Source organism: Mustelus asterias, chromosome 3 (assembly GCF_964213995.1).
Source record: "Mustelus asterias chromosome 3, sMusAst1.hap1.1, whole genome shotgun sequence".
In the NCBI taxonomy this organism is placed as follows: domain Eukaryota; kingdom Metazoa; phylum Chordata; class Chondrichthyes; order Carcharhiniformes; family Triakidae; genus Mustelus; species Mustelus asterias.
Window position 1 is genome coordinate 52,645,235 of NC_135803.1, and position 22,326 is coordinate 52,667,560.

At 42.9% G+C, this 22,326-nt stretch overlaps 1 protein-coding gene across 1 annotated transcript in view; it reads left to right on the top strand.

Moving 5' to 3' along the window:
• Window positions 1–14,897, top strand: part of LOC144483865 (sphingosine-1-phosphate phosphatase 2-like) — a 53,041-nt gene extending 38,144 nt beyond the window's left edge. The window contains exons 4-6 of the mRNA XM_078202440.1: window positions 1,621–1,800; window positions 5,383–5,472; window positions 10,213–14,897. Of these exons, the coding sequence (XP_078058566.1) occupies window positions 1,621–1,800; window positions 5,383–5,472; window positions 10,213–10,755 (813 nt within the window). The 3' untranslated portion in view covers window positions 10,756–14,897. The remainder of the gene's footprint in view (window positions 1–1,620; window positions 1,801–5,382; window positions 5,473–10,212) is intronic.
• Window positions 14,898–22,326: the final 7,429 nt, after the last annotated feature.

The following is a 22,326-nucleotide window of genomic DNA, read 5'->3' on the forward strand; positions in this document are numbered from 1 at the left end:
AGTGGATGTTGTCTACATGGACTTCAGTAAGGCCTTTGACAAGGTTCTTCATGGCAGATTGGTGCAGAAGGTGAAGTTGCATGGGATCAGAGGTGAGCTAGCAAGGTGGGTACAAAACTGGCTTGGTCAAAGAAGACAGAGGGTAGCAGTGGAAGGGTGTGTTTCTGAATGGAGGGCTGTGACAAGTGGTATTCCTCAGGGATCAGTGCTGGGACCTTTGCTGTTTGTAATATATATAAATGATTTGGAGGAAAATGTAACTGGATTGATTAGTAAATTTGCAGACAACACAAAGGTTGGTGGATTTGCGGATAGCGATGAGGACCATCAGAGGATACAGCAGGATATAGATCGGCTGGAGACTTGGGCGGAGAGATGGCAGATGGAGTTTAATCTGGACAAATGTGAGGTAATGCATTTTGGGAGGTCTAATACAGATAGGAAATATACAGTAAATGGCAGAACCCTTAAGAGTATTGATAGGCAAAGGGAACTGGGTGTACAGGTACACAGGTCACTGAAAGTGGCAATGCAGGTGGAGAAAGTAGTCAAGAAGGCATACGGCATGCTTGCCTTCATCGGCAGGGGCATTGATTTTAAAAATTGGCAAGTCATGTTGCAGCTTTATAGAACCTTAGTTAGGCCGCACTTGGAATGTAGTGTTCAATTCTGGTTGCCACACTACCAAAAGGAAGTGGAGGCTTTGGAGGGTATACAGAAAAGATTTACCAGGATGTTGCCTGGTATGGAGGGCATTAGCTATGAGGAGAGGTTGGAGAAACTTGGTTTGTTCTCACTGGAGCGACGGAGATTGAGGGGAGACCTGATAGCAGTCTACAAGATTACGAAAGGCATGGACAGAGTGGATAGTCAGAAGCTTTTTCCCAGGGTGGAAGAGTCAATTACTAGGGGCATAGGTTTAAGGTGCGAGGAGCAAGGTTTAAAAGAGATGTACGAGGCAGATTTTTTACACAGGGAGTATGGGTGCCTGGAACTCGTTGCCGGGGAGGTAGTGGAAGCGGTAACGGTAGTGACTTTTAAGGGGCGTCTTGACAAGTACATGAATAGGATGGGAATAGAGGGATATGGTCCCCGGAAGGGTAGGAGGTTTTAGTTAAGTTGGACAGCATGGTCGGTGCAGGCCTGGAGGACCGAAGGGCCTGTTCCTGCGCTGTAATTTTCTTTGTTCTTTGTTTATAGCTGTGGGATTCTACGGCCTCACTCAAGCAAGACCAGAAATTCATGCCCAAGGTCAACAGACATTTCCATCGTCCGTCCCCTCACCCGTTTCGGTTCCGTGGCAGGCGGGGCAGTAGAATCCGGCACCAAGGTTTAGATGGGAAAGTGAAGTTGAGGTTGAAGATCTTTTTGAGCAACAGAGCAGGCACAAGGATGTGTGAGCCTATTCCAACTCCTTTTTTATGTCCTGAGATTGTAGAAGTGTTATATAAATTAAAACTTTCTTTCAAATGTTTTTTTATTAAATGGTTTTACACATTTAAACATTATCAAGAGCTTACGTAAAGCAAAGTAGCCAAAAGAAACATGCAGAAAAGAATGGAATTGTGCAATGTACTTTTGTGAACAGCTGACTTTTACTTTTTGTGGGGTTTTTTACAGATTGTTATGTACTTGGGGCAGGCCTCCAAAGACATCATCAAATGGCCTCGCCCATTATCCCCACCAGTTGTAAAGTTGGAAACAAGAGTTGATGCAGAGTATGGTATGCCATCAACCCATGCTATGGCAGCAACCGCTATCTCCTTTACGTTCCTAATTGCTACAATATACAGATACAAGGTAGGAACTCTTCATTCTATTCCTGAAAGGATCTCATAAAATATAAAACCGCAAGTAACATTCAGTGACATGTAGCTTTAAGGTCAATTGAAGGTTTCATTCTTCATTACTGTGCTAGTTGTTAATACCTATCTACTTCCATAGTTTACTGACAAAACAGCCTTGCCCAGGTACAGACAGACTGCAGAATTACAAGCTGAAAGTCAGCAGCATCTAATTCACAGCATTTGCTGATAGTTTCACAATGGTGAGGGGTGCATTTAACGGGAAACCCCACTGACCAGAAGATCTCACCACTGGCCAATGGCAAGCTGCCTCCACAGAGTGGGTATGAGAAAATTCCCACCTGATGAGCTCCTTTAAATGATGAAACTTCAATGTATATTCATATTCTCTGTTTCTGTTCCAATAATATCCATGTCTCAATCTATCTACATATACTTATTGATTATTTCATGTTAAAGAAAAAGTAAAAGCTAATTAATTATAATTCTGGATCAATTTTGTTCAGTCTAATCCTTCTTCAATAAAAAACTATCTGAACTAAAATGATTCTTTTGACAAAAGTAATTGTTAAATGCTGGTAGTAATGATTGGTTGAATTATATTTATAGACATTACTTACTAATCTAAATCTAATCAGACTTTGCACAGACAGTTTGTAACTAGATCTCACCACAGTGTCAGTTATTGATCAGTTGCTCTGTGGACACTTCTTTCTCCAATAATCAGTGCATAGCTATTCTCAGTTCTGGATGGCTTGCTTCCTTTTTCCATTTCTCGCCAGATAACTCCTTATCCCTGAACTGATTTCATGGTGAGGGCTACTCTGGAAATTCCTCACAAGAGCCAAAGCTAGACGAATCTTCCAATCTTGTTTAAATCCTGACGAACTTGGTCTCTTCAATCCAAACATGAACACCCATCTGCATTCTGCATAGTGAACAAAAGATTGGCTTTCTCTCGCTCTCTGCTCTGTCTCAATTTTTGACTGACCTGTCTGTAAGGCTCAGGGATATATTAAGAAAAAAACATGTAATCTGATATTACAATGGCTTGCTTTGGCCTATTCCCCTCTCTAAACCCACCCCCATGACAATGTCAACCACATGGGCCTTGCATCCAGGTAAAAATGCTGAATAACTATCCTTTAGACTCCCAACTCCATTCTACCTTGGAATTAAATAGATAATTTAAAGTATAACTTTCTACTGAATCAAAATCACAAGGTTCTGCATTGAAGTCCCAAATCTGAGCACCGATATCAAGGCTGACACTCCAATGCAGTATTGAGGAAGTGCTAGACTATCAGACCATCTTCAGATTAGGCATTAAACTGAGGCCCCATCTGTTCTGTTGGAGAGACATAAAAGATCTCATGGCAGTACTTTGAAAAATAGCAGAGGAATTCTCCCAGTTTCCTGATCAATATTCATTGCTCAATCACATCAACAAAATATCTAGTCATCATCGAGTTGATATTTGTGGGACCTTGGCTTCTGTGTTTCCTATATTACAAAGTGACTACAGTTCAAAAGTGTTTAATTGGCTGTGAAGAGCTTTGAGATGTCTGCTAGTCACAAAACGCACTATATAAATACATGTCTTTTATATTTAATAAAGAGCTAACAAAACACTGCAAGCTGAATAAATCAATGCTGTTTAAAAAAGCATCATATTTCTGAGTTGTTCCACATATCCCCAAAATTCAGCATCAAATTGTCTTCAAGTGAAACACTGCAATTGTGAACTGTTTTTTTGAGTGAAATAAAATAGATTATGTTTTGGCTTTTGAGTGACAGTTCCAACAAATAGAAATTTGTGAAAATTGGCACCTGGCTAAACAATGACTTGCACATTCTAAGGTCATTCATTTTTATCACGTCCACATCAGACTCTGCAGTAAGACTGCTTTGTAGCAGTGCTTACTTGGTGATGCCAAAATATCGTGATCATACCATAAACTTGGAATGGTAGCTTGAAAACAGTTATTTGTAAAGAATGGTAAATTGAGAAGGTTGGCTATGAGTGCATTAGAATTAAAAATATTTCTTTACTGCAACATTTATGCAGAAAATGAATGCATTAAGCTACAGAAATGTCACCTGAATCACATTGCGTTTTGCACAAATTTAGTGAATATTTTCAAAGGATCAAATGGTTGATAAAGTCCTTTAGATCATTCTTATTAATGGTGTTAACTGAATAAATATTGCCGGAATAAATTTCAATAGCATCACAATGACCCCATCAACATAAGACCATAAAAGGTCAGATAAAACAAAACTGAAAATTTATGAAAGAATCATTGAATATTTTTGTTGATCTCTTTAAAGCACAAGTCAATCTGCCTGAGCCTAGTCCAATACATATGTACTTACTATCTTTATCAGTCCTTAAGAAACAGTTAAGCAGTTGATATAATCAACTTTATTATTTAAACATATGAATGTGCCAAACGTTTTTTTTTACTAGCTCGGTATCTGATGGCAGTAGAGTGCCAAGCTCGCATAGCTATGAGTTTAGTCCATGTTAAATACTCTCCATACGTTATGTATTGTCTGCACTGATTATATTTGCAGCAAAATTTGAGGTCTCTCTGGCCAAGGAAATAAAAGCAAAAGAAACATCTTGACAGTTTGTCAGAAGAAGCAGTGACATGTGTGGGAATGTATTGGCAATCTCACACTGGGTCTCAGAATAAAAATAGCTCCTATGCACCGCTCCAGGGACCACAAGAATTGTATGAATATTTTTTTTCCCATTTATGTTCTCCCTGGATGAAGTTCCTAAGTTGTTGCCTTAGGTGTTCTTGAACTGGCAACCAGGAATTGTGGCAGGGTGACCCATACAGCTTCACTTACTTACTGAGCAACCTTTAAAGAAAATGTATCCCACATTTGTCAAAGTGAACGTAGAATTGTAGTTGGATGCCTGATTTTGCTCATCTATGGCACAGTGCCTACTTCCACCATTCACAAAATGATAGCATCTATGACCTTTACCCTAGTGACAACAGTCAACATACTTTTGTTTCCTATATGTGTCATTTTAGCTTTTCTTAAATCAACAACTGTCTGCCCAATGGAATTGCAGTAATTATGTTCTTTTTACGGTCAGTTAACGGCATACATCATATATACGAATTTGCTTATCAGACATTTGCCAAGTCCTCATGGTGTTACAAATTTGTCCTTTGTGTTTTTTTACAACAATTTAATACCATAGTGGGATGTTCTTTTTAATTAATTTGTCCTTACATATAGTTATTATCATAACGTACTACTATCAAACTGGGAGAGCTTATTTTTACTTGTCATAGAAATCATAGAATCCCTACAGTGCAGAAGGAGGCTTTTTGGCCCATTGAGTCTGCACCAACAACAATCCCACCCACCCCCTATTCCTGCAATCCCACATACTTACCATGCTAATCCCCCTGACACTAGGGCATATTTTAATGTTATATATTTTATATGTATTTTAATTTAATTTTAATTGGATCAGTTCTCTCGGTGAAATTTGCTGTTCTGAATAATTAATCTATTCCATTAATAGTGATTTGATTTGCTCGATTTACAGTATTCAGTTGCATTTGGACTAATGGCTTCCACGGTGCTGTCTGCTCTGGTCTCACTCAGTAGGCTCTATACAGGAATGCATACTGTGCTGGTAAGAGATCAATTCCCTTTATTACTAAGTTAGCTCCCACGAAGTGAAAAATAATTAACAGAAGCACAAAAGACCAGATGATATTGTACATCAAAGGACTAAAAAAAAATTGAAAACAAGTTATTTATTTTTCAACTAGTACAGTAATTATTCTTGAAGGAGTACCTTTTCTAATTGTGGGCACATTCTGTTATAATACATCAGTAAAGGATTGACAGGCTGAGTTTCTTTTCTGTTGATAAAAGAAAGCTCAAGGGTGACTTAACAGAGGTCTTTAAAATAATGGCAGATTGGATACAAGGGGGTGTTTCCTCTTGTGGGGAAAAGAACGGCTTGAGTCCATCAATATCAAATAGGCACCAGTACATCAGAAAGGGAATTCAGAAGAAACAATTTTACCCAAAGTGTGATAAGAATGCGGGAGAGTGGAATGTGGAACCCTACCACAGAGAGTGTTTGAAGCCAACTGTATAAAAATAATTAAGGCGAAGCAGGAGAAGCGTAAGAGGGAGAAGGGAATAGAGGGTTACAATGATAGATTAAAATGAGGAAATATGAGGGGGAGGTTTGAGTGGAGCATAAATACCGGCAAGCACTGGTCGGACTGAATGCTCTGTTTCTGTTCCCTCCATCCAATGTAATGTGTGCAATCTTAATGCACATTTAACATATTCCCTATTAAAGGGTATTCTGAGTCAGATATGTTATTCTTGTGTCCAAAAAGAGATTTCAGCTACTCAGCACTTTAATGGGTAAAGGATAGTGCTTGTTTTCACACTAAGCCATAGAGACTGGGTCAAAGAGCTTTGTTTCCCAATCTGTGCTGAATTAATTGATCTCAGATAGAATACCAATTGAGCTTAGTGTCCCGAGCCTAGATAGGGGAAACGTTACCTAATGTTCGCAGTCCTGATTGTTTATCTATTAACATTGCTGGAAAATGCACGTATTGGGCAGAATTTAATCCAGGTGATGTATATCTTGCTGGCGGGCTGGACAGCCAGCGAGAGGCCCGCATCATCTCCTTTTGGCAAGATCCACTGGTCAGGTACTGTAGTGGCCAGCAGTGAGTCTTCCCCAGGATCAAGGACACCAGCAATGGAAGTCGCACCCCTGAGAGCTACCAGCCGATCAGAAGACAGCAACTCCGCATTAAGCAATGGGAGAGAGAGAGCACATCCTGTGTGAGACACAGCCAGAGTGAGCATGGTTATCTGGGAATTTGGAGCACAGTGGGAATTGAACTGAGAGTGGTCTTTCCCTACTGCAGGAGTAGAGGCAACAGAGAGAGAGCTGATTGGTAGCTAGTTTGTAAGGTTAGTTAAGTGTTTATTACTTTTATACTATAGTTGGTAATGTTTTTGTGGTTTATGATTTGTTATAGTTGTTTATGGTTGAGGACCAGAGAAGAAGGGCCCTAGAATAATTGATACTAGTTGAAATTATGCATTTTTCAAAAGGTTTAACTTAAAAGGGTAGAGTTCAAAGCCTTGATGTGCTCCTCATGCCCAATGTGGGAAGCCAGGAACATTTCCAGTGCCCAGGGCCAGCATATGTGGAGGAAGTATCTCCAGTTGCAGCTCCTAGAAGCCCAGGTTTCAGAGTTGGAGCGGTGGCTGGAGCATCCACAAGTATCATGGATAGCACATGTAGAGAGGTGGTCACACTACAGGCTAAGACTCTGCAGGCAGGGAGGGAATGGATAACCAACAGACAGAGCAAGAGGTCTAGGCAGGAAGTGCAGGGATTTCCTGTGGCTATTCCCCTGCAAAACAGATATACCATTTCTGATCCTGTTGAGGGAAATGGGCTCTCAGGGGAAAGCAAGAACAGCCAAATTTGTTGTAGCAGGGTTGGCTTGGACAGAGGAGGAGTAAAAAGTGTGGGCAATAGTTGTAGGGGATTCAATTGTAAGGGGAATAGATAGGTGTTTCTATGGCTGCAGACAAGACACCAGGATGATATGTTGCCTCCATGGTGTTAGGGTCAAGGACGTTTTGCAACGGTTACAGGACATTCTGAAGGGAGAGGGTGAACAGCCGGTGGTTGTGGTACACATTTGTACAAATGACATAAATTGAAAAAGGGATGAGTTTTAAGTTTATTTATTAGTGTCACAAGTCAGCTTACATTAACACTGCAATGAAGTTACCGTGAAAATGTCCTAGTCGCCACACTTGGGTTTTAATTGGAATTTAGAAAGTAAGATGAAAAGTAGGAACTCAAAAATAGTGATCTCAGGATTATTATCAGTGCCATGTGCTAGTCAGAGCAGAAATGGCAGGATATATCGGATGAATACGTGACTGAAGAGATGGTATGACGAGGAGGATTTCAGACTCCTGGATCATTGGGACCAGTGTTGGGAGAGGTGAGACCAATACAAACTGGACAGGTCACAACTGGGCAGGACCGGGATTGATGTCTGAGGTGGAGTACTTGCTAGAGTGGTTGGGGAGAGTTTAAGCTAAAATGACAGGGGGATGGGAACCTGTGCAAGGAGTCAAAGGAGGGGGAATCAAGGACAAAAACAAAAGACAGCAAGGGGAATAAGAAAAGTGATCGGTAGAGAAATCAAGGGCCAGAATCAAATAGGGCCACAATGAAAGATAGTGGGAATGGGACAAGTAATTATAAAAAGCTTTAATGTGCACAACATCCACAATAAAATGGATGAATTAATCACGCAAATAAATGGGTATGATGTAGTTGGGATGACAGAGACATGGGCCGGGGGGGGGGGGGGAGAGATTCTCCCAAAAAAGTTGTAAGTGCTGAATTCGCAGGAAAACTGGTATAAATCACGATTGTTTTTTCAGTGGGAGTTCACCCTAGAATCTCCCACACTCCGTGCAATGAGAGGTCATAATCATGAATATCATTAAAAGTTCAGGGGGCAGGGCCTATTCACGCCAGAATCTGACAGTTCCAGGCTTTTGAGCATGAGCAGTGGCTCCGAACTCTCAGCCTGCACTTCACTGGCCAACTCAATCGCTGGCCAGCCTGGGACCCTCACAGTTCTGCCCCTCCACCCCCCCCCCCCCCCCCCACCCCACCACGGCCCGATTGCCACCCCCACGTGTATTCCTCGGCAAACTCCAACCGCCCCCCCCCCTTTTAGGATCTTCAGCACCACTCCCCATGCAGTGACCATCCCCCACACCCCAGCAGACCCTCTCCACATGGGAGGCAGACCCCACCCCACCCCGGCAGACCCCTCCACGGGAGGCAGACACCCCCCAGCAGACCCACCCCTCCAGCCCAACCCAGTCATTGGCCTTCCTCCAGCTCTGACCGATCCCAATAGAGAGTGGCAGTGGGAACCCCCCCACCCCCACTGATCGCCACTAAGCCCCGCTTGCTAGGCCCAGCCCCTTAGCACCGCCCTATGCCTAGTGGGCAGTGCCAAAGTGCCCCTGAGCATGGACACTTTACCCCTTACACAGGCTGGCATTGCCAGGAGGCCCATGCCCAGAGGGCCCCGATTGCCCCGCCTTCACCCCAGCGGGGTCTCCCGCTACTTCCCCGAAAGTGGGGAGCTACTCTAAACCCTATGGTGTGAATTGGTACCGGTGGGGTAGGAGATGCTATTGAGCCTGGAGAATTCAGTCCCAGGCCTCATTACGACATTTAAATTACATTAAAATAAGACTAAATTAATTTTCCTGTTGTTCTCGCTGGTTTCCATGTGGTCCCAACCAGCGCTCGGAGATGCGCACATGTCAGGAACACATGCACAAGTCCCATGAATCGGCCCACACGCGATTCTCCCGGCCCAACACACTAAAGAATTAGTGCATCAGGATGGGAGAATCGCCCCATCGTTGCAAGGTGACCAGGGATGGGAACTGAACATCCAAGGGTATTGAAAGGACAGATAAAAAGGCAAAGGTGATGAAGTTGCATTGCTGGTTAAAGAGGAAATTAACACAATTGTGAGGAATCATATTAGCTCTGACAATGTGGAAGCAAATTCAATAGGATTTGCTTTGTGAGCTTGAAGCATGTCAACTGATCTGGGGGTGGCAGGATGAGGTCCTTCAATGGGCATTAAATGTCCATTTAAGGGTCTGAATTGGCATCAGAGCAATTGGGAAGGCAGCCTCCCACTTTCAAATTCACCTCAGTGGAAGACATTTATTCCTGTCCATTGTGAAGCAAGGATGCCATTTCTTGCCAAATAGCATCAACGCTTAACATCTATGGTCACACAAGGAGAATGAGTAATTTAACAGGACTACTAGAATCATGAAGTTGTGACCCAAGAACTGTCAGGACCTTTAAGTGGCAAGAGAAATACAGTTCAGGAACAAAATGTTAGGTTTCGACCTTAGTGATTGCTAACTCAATCTTTTCAAACAGGTATTATTTCAATTGATGGATTCAGATTTGATGAATAGGTTAATCTTCCACTGGAACATAAATAAGTTTGTTTTTAACTTGTGGTGCATGTATGATGTTGCACCATTAGCACCACGAATACCATTGGTTCACATGTCAGCAAGCAGTTTTGAGTGTCATGACTACAAATTAATTTGTGACAGTCTTTCCCAAACATGAAAATTAACAAATTATCAAATTATTGCTCACTTTAGTTGTCAGGATTTTATTGCAGTCCATACCCAACAATTCAGAAAGAGCATTAACTTTTTATTGGGATTTTTCAAAAATATACTACTGAACTACTTTAATAACAGTTTACTGTCAACGTATGCTAATTCTATGTATATCAATTTTCAGGATGTGATCTGTGGAGTCCTGATTACTGCAGTGCTTATGGCTCTTACATATCCTTTCTGGAACATTCTTGACAATTTCCAGTTAACCAATCCTCTAACTCCCATCATTGCAATTGTTCTGCCCTTTTTCATGAGTTATAACTATCCAGAATTAGACCATTACAGCCCAACCAGAGGGGACACCACCATTATCCTGGGTGTTGCATCAGGATGCACAGTTGGATTTTGGATGAACTATCAATATGGTCGAACATATGAACCTACAGGATCTCTCCCATTTGAAATACCATCCATAACCTTGGAAGTTGTGTCGTTGGCCATTGCACGTTTTCTCATTGGAATTGTTGTTCTTGTTGCTACTCGCCAAGTTGTCAAAACTCTTTCCCTCAAAGTACTGTATGCTTGGTTTGATGTTGCAGGACGTGATATGGAAGCTAAGAAAAGATTGGAGATTGAAGTACCATATAAATTTGCAACATATTCATCTATTGGCTTCAGTGCAACAGTCGTAGTGCCTTTGCTGCATCAATTACTTGAACTATGAGGATTGCTAGTGGATAGGGTTTCTCTACAAATTCATATGGGTCTGAGATGCATTTAATGTGTTGATGAAGACCTACTGGAAATAAATTTCCTGCGAACACTACCAAGACTCAGTTTCTTATTTATATCCTTTAGAATTGTTAAAGATAGATTTTACTATTGTACCCACGGAAAGCGACTTGCCCGGATGGAGTACCTGGATGAGCACTCCAGCTGCGCGAATCAGCTGGCGGAGGTATTCACAGACATCTTCAGCCTCTCTTTACAACAATCTGAGGTCCCTATCTGCTTCAAGAAGACAACCATCATCCTGGTACCTAAGAAAAACCAAGCAGCGTGCCTTAATGACTATCGTCCGGTGGCTCTGACATCCATCATTATGAAGTGCTTCAAAAGGCTAGTCATGGCACGAATCAATTCCAGCCTCCAGGACTACCTGGATCCACTACAGTTTGCTTACCGCCATAACAGGTCCACAGCAGACACCATCTCCCTGACACTGCACTCAACTCTGGAACACCAAGACAAGGACACCTATGTCAGACTCCTATTTATTGACTACAGCTCAGCCTTCAACACCATTATTCCCACGAAACTCATCTCCAAACTCCGTGGCCTGGGTCTCGGCACCTCCCTCTGCTTCTGGATCCTGAACTTCCTAACTCACAGACCACAATCAGTAAGGATAGGCAACAACACCTCCTCCACAATCATCCTCAACCCCAGTGCCCCACAAGGCTGTGTTCTCAGCCCCCTACTATACTCCTTATACACCTATCACTGTGTGGCTAAATTCCCCTCCAATTCGATTTTCAAGTTTGCTGACGACACCATCATAGTGGGTCGGATCTCAAACAATGATGAGTCAGAGTACAGGAATGAGATAGAGAATCTGGTGAACTGGTGCAGCAACAATAATCTCTCCCTCAATGTCAACAAAATGAAGAAGATTGTCATCGACTTCAGGAAGCGTAAAGGAGAACATGCGCCTGTTTACATCAATGGGGACAAAGTAGAAAGAGTCAAGAGCTTCAAGTTTTTAGGTGTCCAGATCACCAACAACCTGTCCTGGTCCCTCCATGCCGACACCATAGTTAAGAAAGCCCACCAATGTCTCTACTTTCTCAGAAGACTAAGGAAATTTGTCATGTCAGCTATGACTCTCACCAACTTTTACAGATGCACCATGGAAAGCAATCTTTCTGGTTGTATCACAGCTTGGTATGGTTCCTACTCTGTCCAAGACTGCAAGGAACTACAAAAGGTCCTGAATGTAGCCCAATCCATCACACAAACCAGCCTCCCATCCATTGACTCTGTCTACACTTCCCGCTGCCTCGGCAAAGCAGCCAACATAATTAAGGACCCCACGCACCCCAGACATTCTCTCATCCACCTTCTCCCGTCAGGAAAGAGATACAAAAGTCTGAGGTCACGTACCAACCGACTCAAGAACAGCTTCTTCCCAGCTGCTGTCAAACTTTTGAATGGATTTACCTTGCATTAAGTTGATCTTTCTCTACATCCTAGCAATGACTGTAACACTACATTCTGCACTCTCTCCATTCCTTCTCTATGAATGGTATGCTTTGTCAGTATAGCGCGCAAGAAACAATATTTTTCACTGTATGTTAATACATGTGACAATAATAAATCAAATCAAATCAAATCTTCCGCTCAGCAGGACAGCTACACAAGACAAACTAACAGTCAAGGGAAGCAACAATGTATGCTGCATGAGACGAGATTGTTGATTGGTTGGCAAGTGGATTCTGATTGGTTGAGGCATTTCCATATTGAGCTGATGACTTCCAAGCTTTTATTTCAAATACAAACCAGACAGACCAACTCTGATTGTTCAAGGCATTGCCATGATGAATGAACTAGGGAATGGCTGCTCCCAAGCTTTTATTTAGTTGGAAAAAGTGCAATGCATGGACATACTCCTTCTGTCTGCAAAGAACTGGGCCCTATGCGTGAATATATGTGACTTCTAGCATGCGTAAGTGAACCACAAGTGAGGTAGAAGCCACATAGAGTCATAGAGATTTACAGCATGGAAACAGGCCCTTTGGCCCAACTTGTCTATGGCATCCTTTCTTTTTAAACCCCTAAGCTAGTCCCAATTGCCCGCATTTGGCCCATATCCCTCTATATCCATCTTACCCATGTAACTGTCTAAATGCTTAAAAGACAAAATTGTACTAGCCTCTACTACTACCTCTGGCAGCTTGTTCCAGACAGTCACCACCCTCTGTGTGAAAGAATTGCCCCTCAGGACACTTTTGTATCTCTCCCCTCTCATCTTAAACCTATGCCTTCTAGTTTTAGACTCCCCTACATTCACACATAGGGATCTGTTCATTTGTCATGGCAATGCCTTAACCATTCAGTCCATTTGCCAATGAATCAGCACTCTCTTCTTATGCAGTATAAATTATTGTTCCCTTGACTTTTGGTTTATCTTGTGTTGCTGTCCTGTATGATGAAAAGATTCGAAAGCATGCGTCTTTTTTTCCCAGTGGTACTCAAGTTCTGTACGACAAACAACTATAACTATTCTTTGTGAGTATATGAAATTATTTTACGGTTCAGTTGTTTACTGAGTCTCCTGGATATGTCCTATTGCTGGCCAACAGTATGTGTGGGTGATCTATTCTCAGGGCAACAGTGCAGTGAAATAAACATTTAAATGTGCAAGGGAGACCTGGAATAATGCCTCCTTTTGTTTTCCTTCTCCTGGTCTCCAATTTTCAACTTCCCAACTGTAATATGTTTGAGTTGAGGGACTATAGGAATGAACCTACATTTCATCACTCTTCAATGCTACATACTGTTGCTTCAATGTACTACCCAGGATAGCTAGGACAGCTTTATAACAGAGTTCCTATTTAAGTGTACTGCATGAACCACTTTCTTGGAGGCATTGGTTCAGGAATATCTGCATCAGGAAAAAACGAACTTTTAAACCAACCTTTCATGCCAATTTCTAACTAAAAGCTAATAGCATTAGTTTTGATTAGTAATTAACTACACCCTAAAATATTCAATCTTTTCAAACAGGTCTTTTTTTTTACTTAATGGATTCAGATTTAATGAACAGGTTAATCTTCCGTTGGAACATAAATAAGTATGTTATTAACTTGTGGTACATGTATGATGTTGCACCATTAGAACCACTAACACTGTTGGTTCATATGTCAGCAAGAGGTTTTGAATTGTGGAAGTCTTATCCAAACATGAAAATTGACAAATTATCAGTGTCCTTAAATATTCACTATCTCCACCACTGGCACACCATGGCTATAGTGTGTACCCTCGACAAGATGTACTCGAGCAACTTGCCAAGGCTTCTTCAACAGTATCTTCCAAACACACAAACCTCTGGCACCTAGATGAACAAGGGCAGCAGGTGCATGGGAACAGTACCACTTTTAAATTCCCCTCCAAGTCATACATCATCTGACTTGGATTTATATTATCGTTCCTTCATTGTTACTAGGTTACAATGCTGAAACTCCCTACCCTGCAGGCCTTTCACTGCACCTATTCTACATAGACTTCCATAATTCAAGTGGCTCACTTTCTCAAGTGTCATTAAGGATGAGAAATAAATGTTTTTCTTTCCTGTGACTCCCAAACTCTTGAACAATTTTTTAAAAGTTCTATCCATTCCATAAATAATTTATTTAAACTTCTGACCATGTTCTGAATATGTGTTGTACTGATAATTTAGCCATAATAGCTGCATTTCTGTAGCACCTTTAGCATTTCTGTAGCACGTTCCACAGTGTTTCAGTCACAAGGAAAAAGTAGGCACTGTTGGATGTGAGGGTGGAGAAACAGTGAAATCATCATCCGTTTATTATTGGTCAATCATAACTAAGCAGAGGTGCAGCAATTAGATTGTGAATGCAGCGTACTCTGGAAAATGTTACTTGAAACAATTATGTAAAGCTTTCTGTCAATAAAGAGTACCCATCTTCAGCCTCACTTTCTTCTTCAAAGTCCCTGAACATGTTGTTGCCTCCAAAGTTTCTGCCTATCTGTCGTGGAACTCTATACTTGAAACTCTTCAGGCTGGTTTCCTCCTCTTCCACTGTGCCGAACCAACTCCTACCTTCCTTAAGTGTCATAGAAGTCTGAAAACAGAAGTGTTCATTTTTGGGTGAGTTTAGCACTGCAATCTTCCTGGTCGGGGCGATGGGTTGGGTGGCAGGGGTAGGGGGCTCGGGGGGGGGGAATGGGGGGGATTGGGAGGGCGGTGGGTGCAGAGCCTAAGTATGCTAGTGAAGCCAGCTTCAGACTGCTCAGGATGCCACTGTGCAGACTGCCTTGATCTCTCAGTGAACTGGGAGACTCCTCCCATCCCACCCCACTGACATCAGGCCCACCCCCCAATCACCAGCGGCATGTTCACTCCCCACACAAACACAGGTTGCCAGCATTGGGCATCAGGACCCTCATGATAAATATCCTGATGGAGTCCCCACCTTGCATAGCCCCTCTTGCATGGCCTCCCCTTTGCAGAGCCCAACTCTTTGCTGAGCCCCCCCCCCCCTTTGCAGAGCTTCCCCTTGCATAAGCCCCCCGTCGTTGTGCATACCCCCATCCCGATCAAAGCCACACCCTCACGCAGGCCCAGCCCAATTAGGCCACACACCCCTGGCGTTGCCTGGCACAATTATTGTCCCAACTGGACACTGTGAGTGTGCCAGGTGGGCAGTGCCATGGTGCTAGGTGAGCACTGCCAGGTTGGCACTGCCCAGCTATGCCCCCAACCACCTGGGAGCTTCAATGGCCTCAATGGCATGGCTATGGTGCCTGGTCTCCTCTGGTGGAAACTAGCAGTGATTCTCACTGGCATGAGTTCTCCCATCGAGAAACATGAGATAATGTAATACTGCCTAATTTGCACCAAATCCAGTTCAACAATCACCCTTGTCCTCACTGTCTACATGTGTTCCTGGTAAAGCAACACCTCGACTTTAAAATTCTCATCCTTGTTTTCAAATCCATTTGTGGTCTGGCCCCTCTCTATCTCTGTAATGTCCTGTGGCCCCACGACCCTCCAAGATGTCTACACTCCTCTAATTCCAGCTCTTGAGCATCCCTGATTATTTTGCTCATCTATTGGTGGCCATATCTTTGGCTGCCTAGACCTAAGCACTGGAATTCACTCCCCAAACCTCTCTGCCTTTCTACCTCACTTTCCTCCTTTAAGATACTCTTTAAAATCTACCTCTTTGACTAAGCTTGTCAAACCATCATAGCCACATGAGACTCTAAGTCATATTTTTGTTTTATACTGTCTCAGTGAAGCACCATGAGATGTTTTAATATGTTAAAGTTGCTCCATAAAAAGAAGTTGTTGTTACTGTTGCAGACCCTATTTAAAATGGGAAGAATTGCAATGTAAAACCATCAACAAATACCTCTGCACAAGTTGCTGAAATAATATGTAGCCTCTTATGATGGTAGATATTGAATGCATGAAAGAAATCCTTGGCAATTTTACAGTGAACTATAACCTAGATGATCTCACCAATAATTCTTCTACTATACACTGAAATAATGACCTACAATTTTTTTCCTAATCTATTTATAATTACTTTCCAAGATATGTACTGGAATTTGTACCCTTAATCACAACAGATTAGTAAAAGGGCTGTGATTTTCAGGAACAATGAAGTTATTTTTACAAGTGGTTCCTCTCTTTTTTTACACAGAAAGTGGTGGGGGCCTGGAATGTGCTGCCAAGTAGGGTGGTGGAGGCAGACACGCTGACATTGTTTAAGACTTACCTGGATAGTCACATGAGCAGTCTGGGAATGGAGGGATACAAACGAATGGTCTATTTGGACCAATGAGTGGCACAGGCTTGGAGGGCCGAAGGACCTGTTTCCTGTGCTGTACTGTTCTTTGTTCTTTGTTCTTTTAGAATGAGGTGGATTTTTGATTTATCATTTAAACTGTACAGTGAACACTCAGGCAAACAATTGCAAGTTAGAGCCTGATTAAGGCCAGAATTCTGTGGTTTTGCACACCCTGCCACCACTGCTAGCAAGAATGGAGAATTTTGGCGCTTAGCCAGATCCCCATTCATAGCAGCGGGACTGGAGAATCCCAGCTGCAGATGAGATCGGAGAATTGAATAAATTGAAAAGTAATTGTGTGAGGGAGAAATTCAACAGTATTCTGCCATTTTTGGGTATAAAATTTAACATTGTTGAGGACAATGTTTGATTGTATTGTCCAAGCTCAAATTCCTCCCTCCTCACCGTCCAATACCCCAAACATTCCTTTTAGGTAAAGCAGCTTTTCACTTGCACTTTGTTCAATTTGGTCAGCTGCATTCACTACTCCTAATGCATTCTCCTTTACAGCGAGGAGACTAAATGAACAACTTCAGACCATTGTACCCTCTTCTCCATATTGATCCACTTTTTATATCCAATTTCTTTTATCTGAATGCATCATCCCATCACGACCACCATTGTCTTGTGCCCATGACATCTTTGTCAAACCTCTCCTTGCTGTCATGTGTTTCTCACCTTTAGATTTTGTTTCACCTGTTCCATCTCGTCTTAAATAGTATCAGATCCATCACATTTCTCCCTCTCCTTAACTCTAAAGAGGAAACATATAGAGTTAAAACATTAACTCAGTTCCTCTCTCCACTACTGCTGCCAGACCTGCTGAGTTTTCCCATGATTTCCAGCATCCACAGTATTTTGTTTTTATTACCCCTCCGCTATCATGTTGGGTCAGATAGTCATCCCTGCTCTAAGCAGTGTGACCTTTATTGAAACAAGGCTCTATTGCCCATTGGAAGACCCTTCACCTGAGTTGAACATTGGGAGTGCTGAACATATGGATTCTTACCCTCACCTGGAACAGTGAATGAGCAAGTTGTATTGTTAGGAACTGGGGAAAATTAAGATTGAAAAATGAAATTGGGATAACATTACAAGGGGCATTGATTAGGGACGCTGTCTGAAGGGGTTTTGATATGCAAATTAGCATGGCAGTGAGAAAAGCAAGCGTTTACCTATGTGATTAGGGGAAAACGATGGGATGTAGAGGTAACTTCAAAGTGAAGAGATAAGGGAATTGGCACAAACGCTAACTGCTGGGTCCACAGAGTAGGTAACATCAAAGGGAAAGAATTATATATCCATAGCACAGTAACTGGAGAAAGGGACACAGCAGCAGCCGCTATCATCACAGTCACACCCAGCTGCAGAAAACAATCTCCAGATAATAAGTTATTGCAACAAGGGCAGCTGGTTAAAATCCAAAACCGAACAGAGATTATTACGCTTTCACCGAAACTGAAGATGATTGTCCCAAACGTGGACAAATAATGTGTGCATGGTAACTATCTGCTGGATTTAGCTCATAAAATTACATAACAGTGGATGTTAATTGGGAACAAGGGGCGTCTCAGAGTTTGGGAAACATAGGTAGTTGGGAACAAAGGAGTAACTTCATGTAATACTGCGTGTATAGCCATCAGTGTAGTTAGATGTACTGTTGTAATGTATTATAATCCTTTTGTCGTGTGCTGTTCTTTTAAATTAATAAATATCCTTTATTAATTAATTACAAAGTGAATCTCTCCTCCCTGGTTTATATATCTTTTCTCACAGTATACCAAATTGAAAATATACATCACTAAAAACTGGTGTTCCATGTTACCTTTCTGGGTTTTGGGATGCCCTCACATTTGACTTCAATAATACTCAAATTGACCCTGGTCTCTGGTAAAAGAAAAACAAAATGCTGGATAAACTCAGCAGGTTTGGATTGTGAGCTTCCCCTGCCATCTTGACCTCCCCCCTCCCCCCGTCTTTCGTACATCTGTTATCTGGCTCTCCTGGCTTGTCCCAACACAACCCCACTCCTCCCCCACATTGCCACCATCCCTTGTTCAGTTTTGCTCCAACTCAGCACTGGTATCCTAGCTTTGCCACTATTAACACCCTTCATGTCTCTCATGACACCATTAACAGCCCCCTTGTGTCATGTCCATGAGATATTTGTCACCTCCTTAGCTCCGATATATCACTGACTTCCCATTCTGCCCCACTTCCTTCTCCTAGTATGTAATTCATCACATTTCTTTCCCTTTTCAGTTCTGTAGAAGGGTCATATGAACTCAAAATGTTAACTCTGTTTCTCTCTCCACAGAAGCTGACAGACCAGCTGAGTTTATCCAGCGTTTTCTGTTTTTATTTTATTATTTCAGATTTCCAGCATTTTTTATTTAAGTCTCTGCTGAGTCTTTTTAGACTATTGGTGGGCTTGTAGGCTTTTCTTATGTCTGTTTTGGCAGCCACATCTTGAAGTCAACTGAGTTTTAGGAGTTCCAGCATTATTTCATTGCAGATTGGTGTAATATGTGTTATTGAGGGTGGAGGATGAATGACAAGAATGCAGGGATCTGCAGAAGGCAAAGGAGAGGAAGCCTTATCCCAGGCAGCTTTTTGACAATAAAATCTACAACAACTGAAATGAGAAGCCGGGTGTCTAGCGACGAGCTATGCCACCTACTGTAGCCCAGCAACAGGTCATTGCACATCATTGCTTGTGGCTGAAAGGTCACCGTGCCCGCAATTTCTGGGGCAATCGAATTTTCTCCAGGTAATATTGGCAATATCATTAGCGCATGATATACATTCCAGTTGCCTTCTTCAAAAAGTACAACTAATTTATCCCTTTTCCAATGGCTACAGCTAAAGAGGCAAGAGCTTTGGGCTCAGCAGAAGTTCACACTTTCCAAGGCATTATTGATTGTATGGAGCCTGCAAGGTGACTTGCACAAACTCAGTCTATTTGTGAACAAAAAAAACTTCCAATCCAAAAGATGCAGCTGCGTGCAACCACAGAGGATTACGTGGTTTCCTGACAGTAGCTGTAAAACATTTATCCTTTGCCAGTTCTTAATTTAATTTGCTGTACCTGCAAACTAACTTTTTTATGATTCATGTACCAAGACACCATGATCCCTCTGTATCTCGGAGTTCTGCAATCTCTCTCCACTTAAATAACATGCTACTTTTCTATCCCTGCTGCCAAAGTGGACACATTCATGGAGGCCCTGGTGCTGATCAAGGAAATTGGAGGAGGATGCATGTCCACTCCCCTCCATCGGGTCCCCCTACAGAGTGACCGAGTCTGGGTTCAGCCACTGTAGGGATTATCTCTGAGCTACCAATGGCAGCGATAGATTTGTCACTTGGGAATGATTTTGCTGGCTTACGCTATAAGATGGCGGCAGTCCGTAATCCTAAAGCAGCCAAGTGGAAAAAGGGAAACGGAGAACCTACAGGAGGAAGTTCTGGGGATTTTTCCCAATCACATAATGACCTAGCCCCAAGCCAGACAGACAAATTTAGACATGGAGTCAGCATTCCAGCTGGATGAACCTTGACAGATCCTTGAAGGTGACGTCACAGGTGGAGAAGGTAGTGAATAAGGCATATGGCATGCTTGCCTTTATAGGACGGGGCATAGAGTGTAAAAGTTGGGGTCTGATGTTGCAGTTGTATAGAACGTTGGTTCGGCCGCATTTGGAATACTGCGCCCAGTTCTGGTTGCCACACTACCAGAAGGACGTGGAGGCTTTAGAGAGAGTGCAGAGCAGGTTTACCAGGATGTTGCCTGGTATGGAAGGGCTTAGTTATGAGGAGAGATTGGGTAAACTGGGGTTGTTCTCACTGGAAAGACGGAGGATGAGGGGTGACCTAATAGAGGTGTATAAAATTATGAAAGGCATAGATAGGGTGAACGGTGAGAAGCTTTTTCCCAGGTCGGTGGTGACGTTCACGAGGGGTCATAGGTTCAAGGTGAGGGGGGGGGGGGAGGTTTAACACGGATATCAGAAGGACGTATTTTACACAGAGAGTGGTGGGGGCCTGGAATGCGCTGCCGGGCAAGGTGGTGGAGGCGGACACACTGGGAACGTTTAAGACTTATCTAGATAGCCACACGAACGGAGTGGGAATGGAGGGATACAAAAGAATGGTCTAGTTTGGACCAGGGAGGGGAGTGGGCTTGGAGGGCCGAAGGGCCTGTTCCTGTGCTGTATTGTTCTTTGTTGTTTGAACCAACAGGTCTTGCTAGCTGAAACCTTCTTTGGAAAGCTGTTTTATGGAGAGGACTTGATCAGTCGAGCCTCCTTAGTTAAGGCACAGCCCGCTTACCATGAATTAAAGTGCATAGCTCAGAATGCCTGATTTAAGCCAGAAGTCACCCAGCTTTGACTTGCAAGATGGGGTAGTAATGTGCGAGTGGAAAACCCTGGGGGAGACCTGCAGATGAGGAGTGAATGGTGCTCCACAAGACTGTAATGTCCCCAAAATATTGTAAGGAAACCTTATGAATTCTCCATGTTATTCCAATGGTCAGACATGTGGGTACCTGCAAAACCTTAGCCTGCCGAAGCAGGTGATTTTTCTGGTTTCACCTCTGGTTGCATACTGCAAAACCTGTCACATGTACAGGGAACCCCAGCCTACCTGCTGATCTCAAGTGGCATTTGAACCCTTTAATCAAATACTGACTGTGTAGGGCAGATACCCAAAACCAAGACAGACTATCAGAACATCCTTACCACAATGTACCGAGCCATCCAATTCCTTGAGGGCAGTCTCCTCAAAATGAGCACAGCAAAAGGGTCACCTAGTCCTTTACCTAGTACTGTTTTCTAAAAGAGATCCATTCAGATCAGGGGATAGATTCCATGTCCTGTGTGTTTCAGGCGGTTGTCCACAATCTGGAATAACCCATTTTAAATCATAAGCCTACCCCCCTCCCCCCACAAGGGTACACCAAGGGGAGTAAGAGCAATATCCCCAAACCCTGAAAATAATGGATCAGATCCATTGCCTAGAATACTCACATGACTGATAGTCCTCCTACTGTTTGCCACAAGGGATCCTAACCAGTCCCCAAGCTTGAATCACACGAGGTGTTAGCCCTCCCTGAAATGACTAAAATACATTTCTGGAGCCCAGGGAGGACACCATGTTCTGGGAACAACTCTGTAATGTCTGTGCTGCAGCCAAGGAACATTTAATAGCAGGCCTCCCCCGACCCCGTCTTAAAAAGACAGGCAGGTCCAAATGGTACTGCCAATGCCAAATGATTCTCGCAGGGCCAAAAAGGATCAGTAAGGTTGATTATTTGATCCACACCAATGAAGAGTCATAGTATGTTAAAGAAATGTCACAGCCAAGGGACCAGTCAACCAGACTTCCCAGAGGGTAAAGGACTGCCAGGATGAGTCAGACAAGGAGGAGGGACTGGAGGACTGCCAAGTTGAACCTCTGACTGTAAAGCTGGCAAACACTGAAATTCTGGAAAATCGAAACGCCCAATTAACTTGTCTAACAGAAGAGGAGTGGAAGGATTGGGCTGCTCTGCTCAAGGAATTTAAAGAAATCTGTTGGGGTCAGCCGGAATGTACCCCACTAACAGAGTACGATGTGGACATAGGAGATACCCCACCGATAAAGCAAAATCCCTACTGACTGATCCCAGACAAGCTGGCTCAGGCCAGACAAAA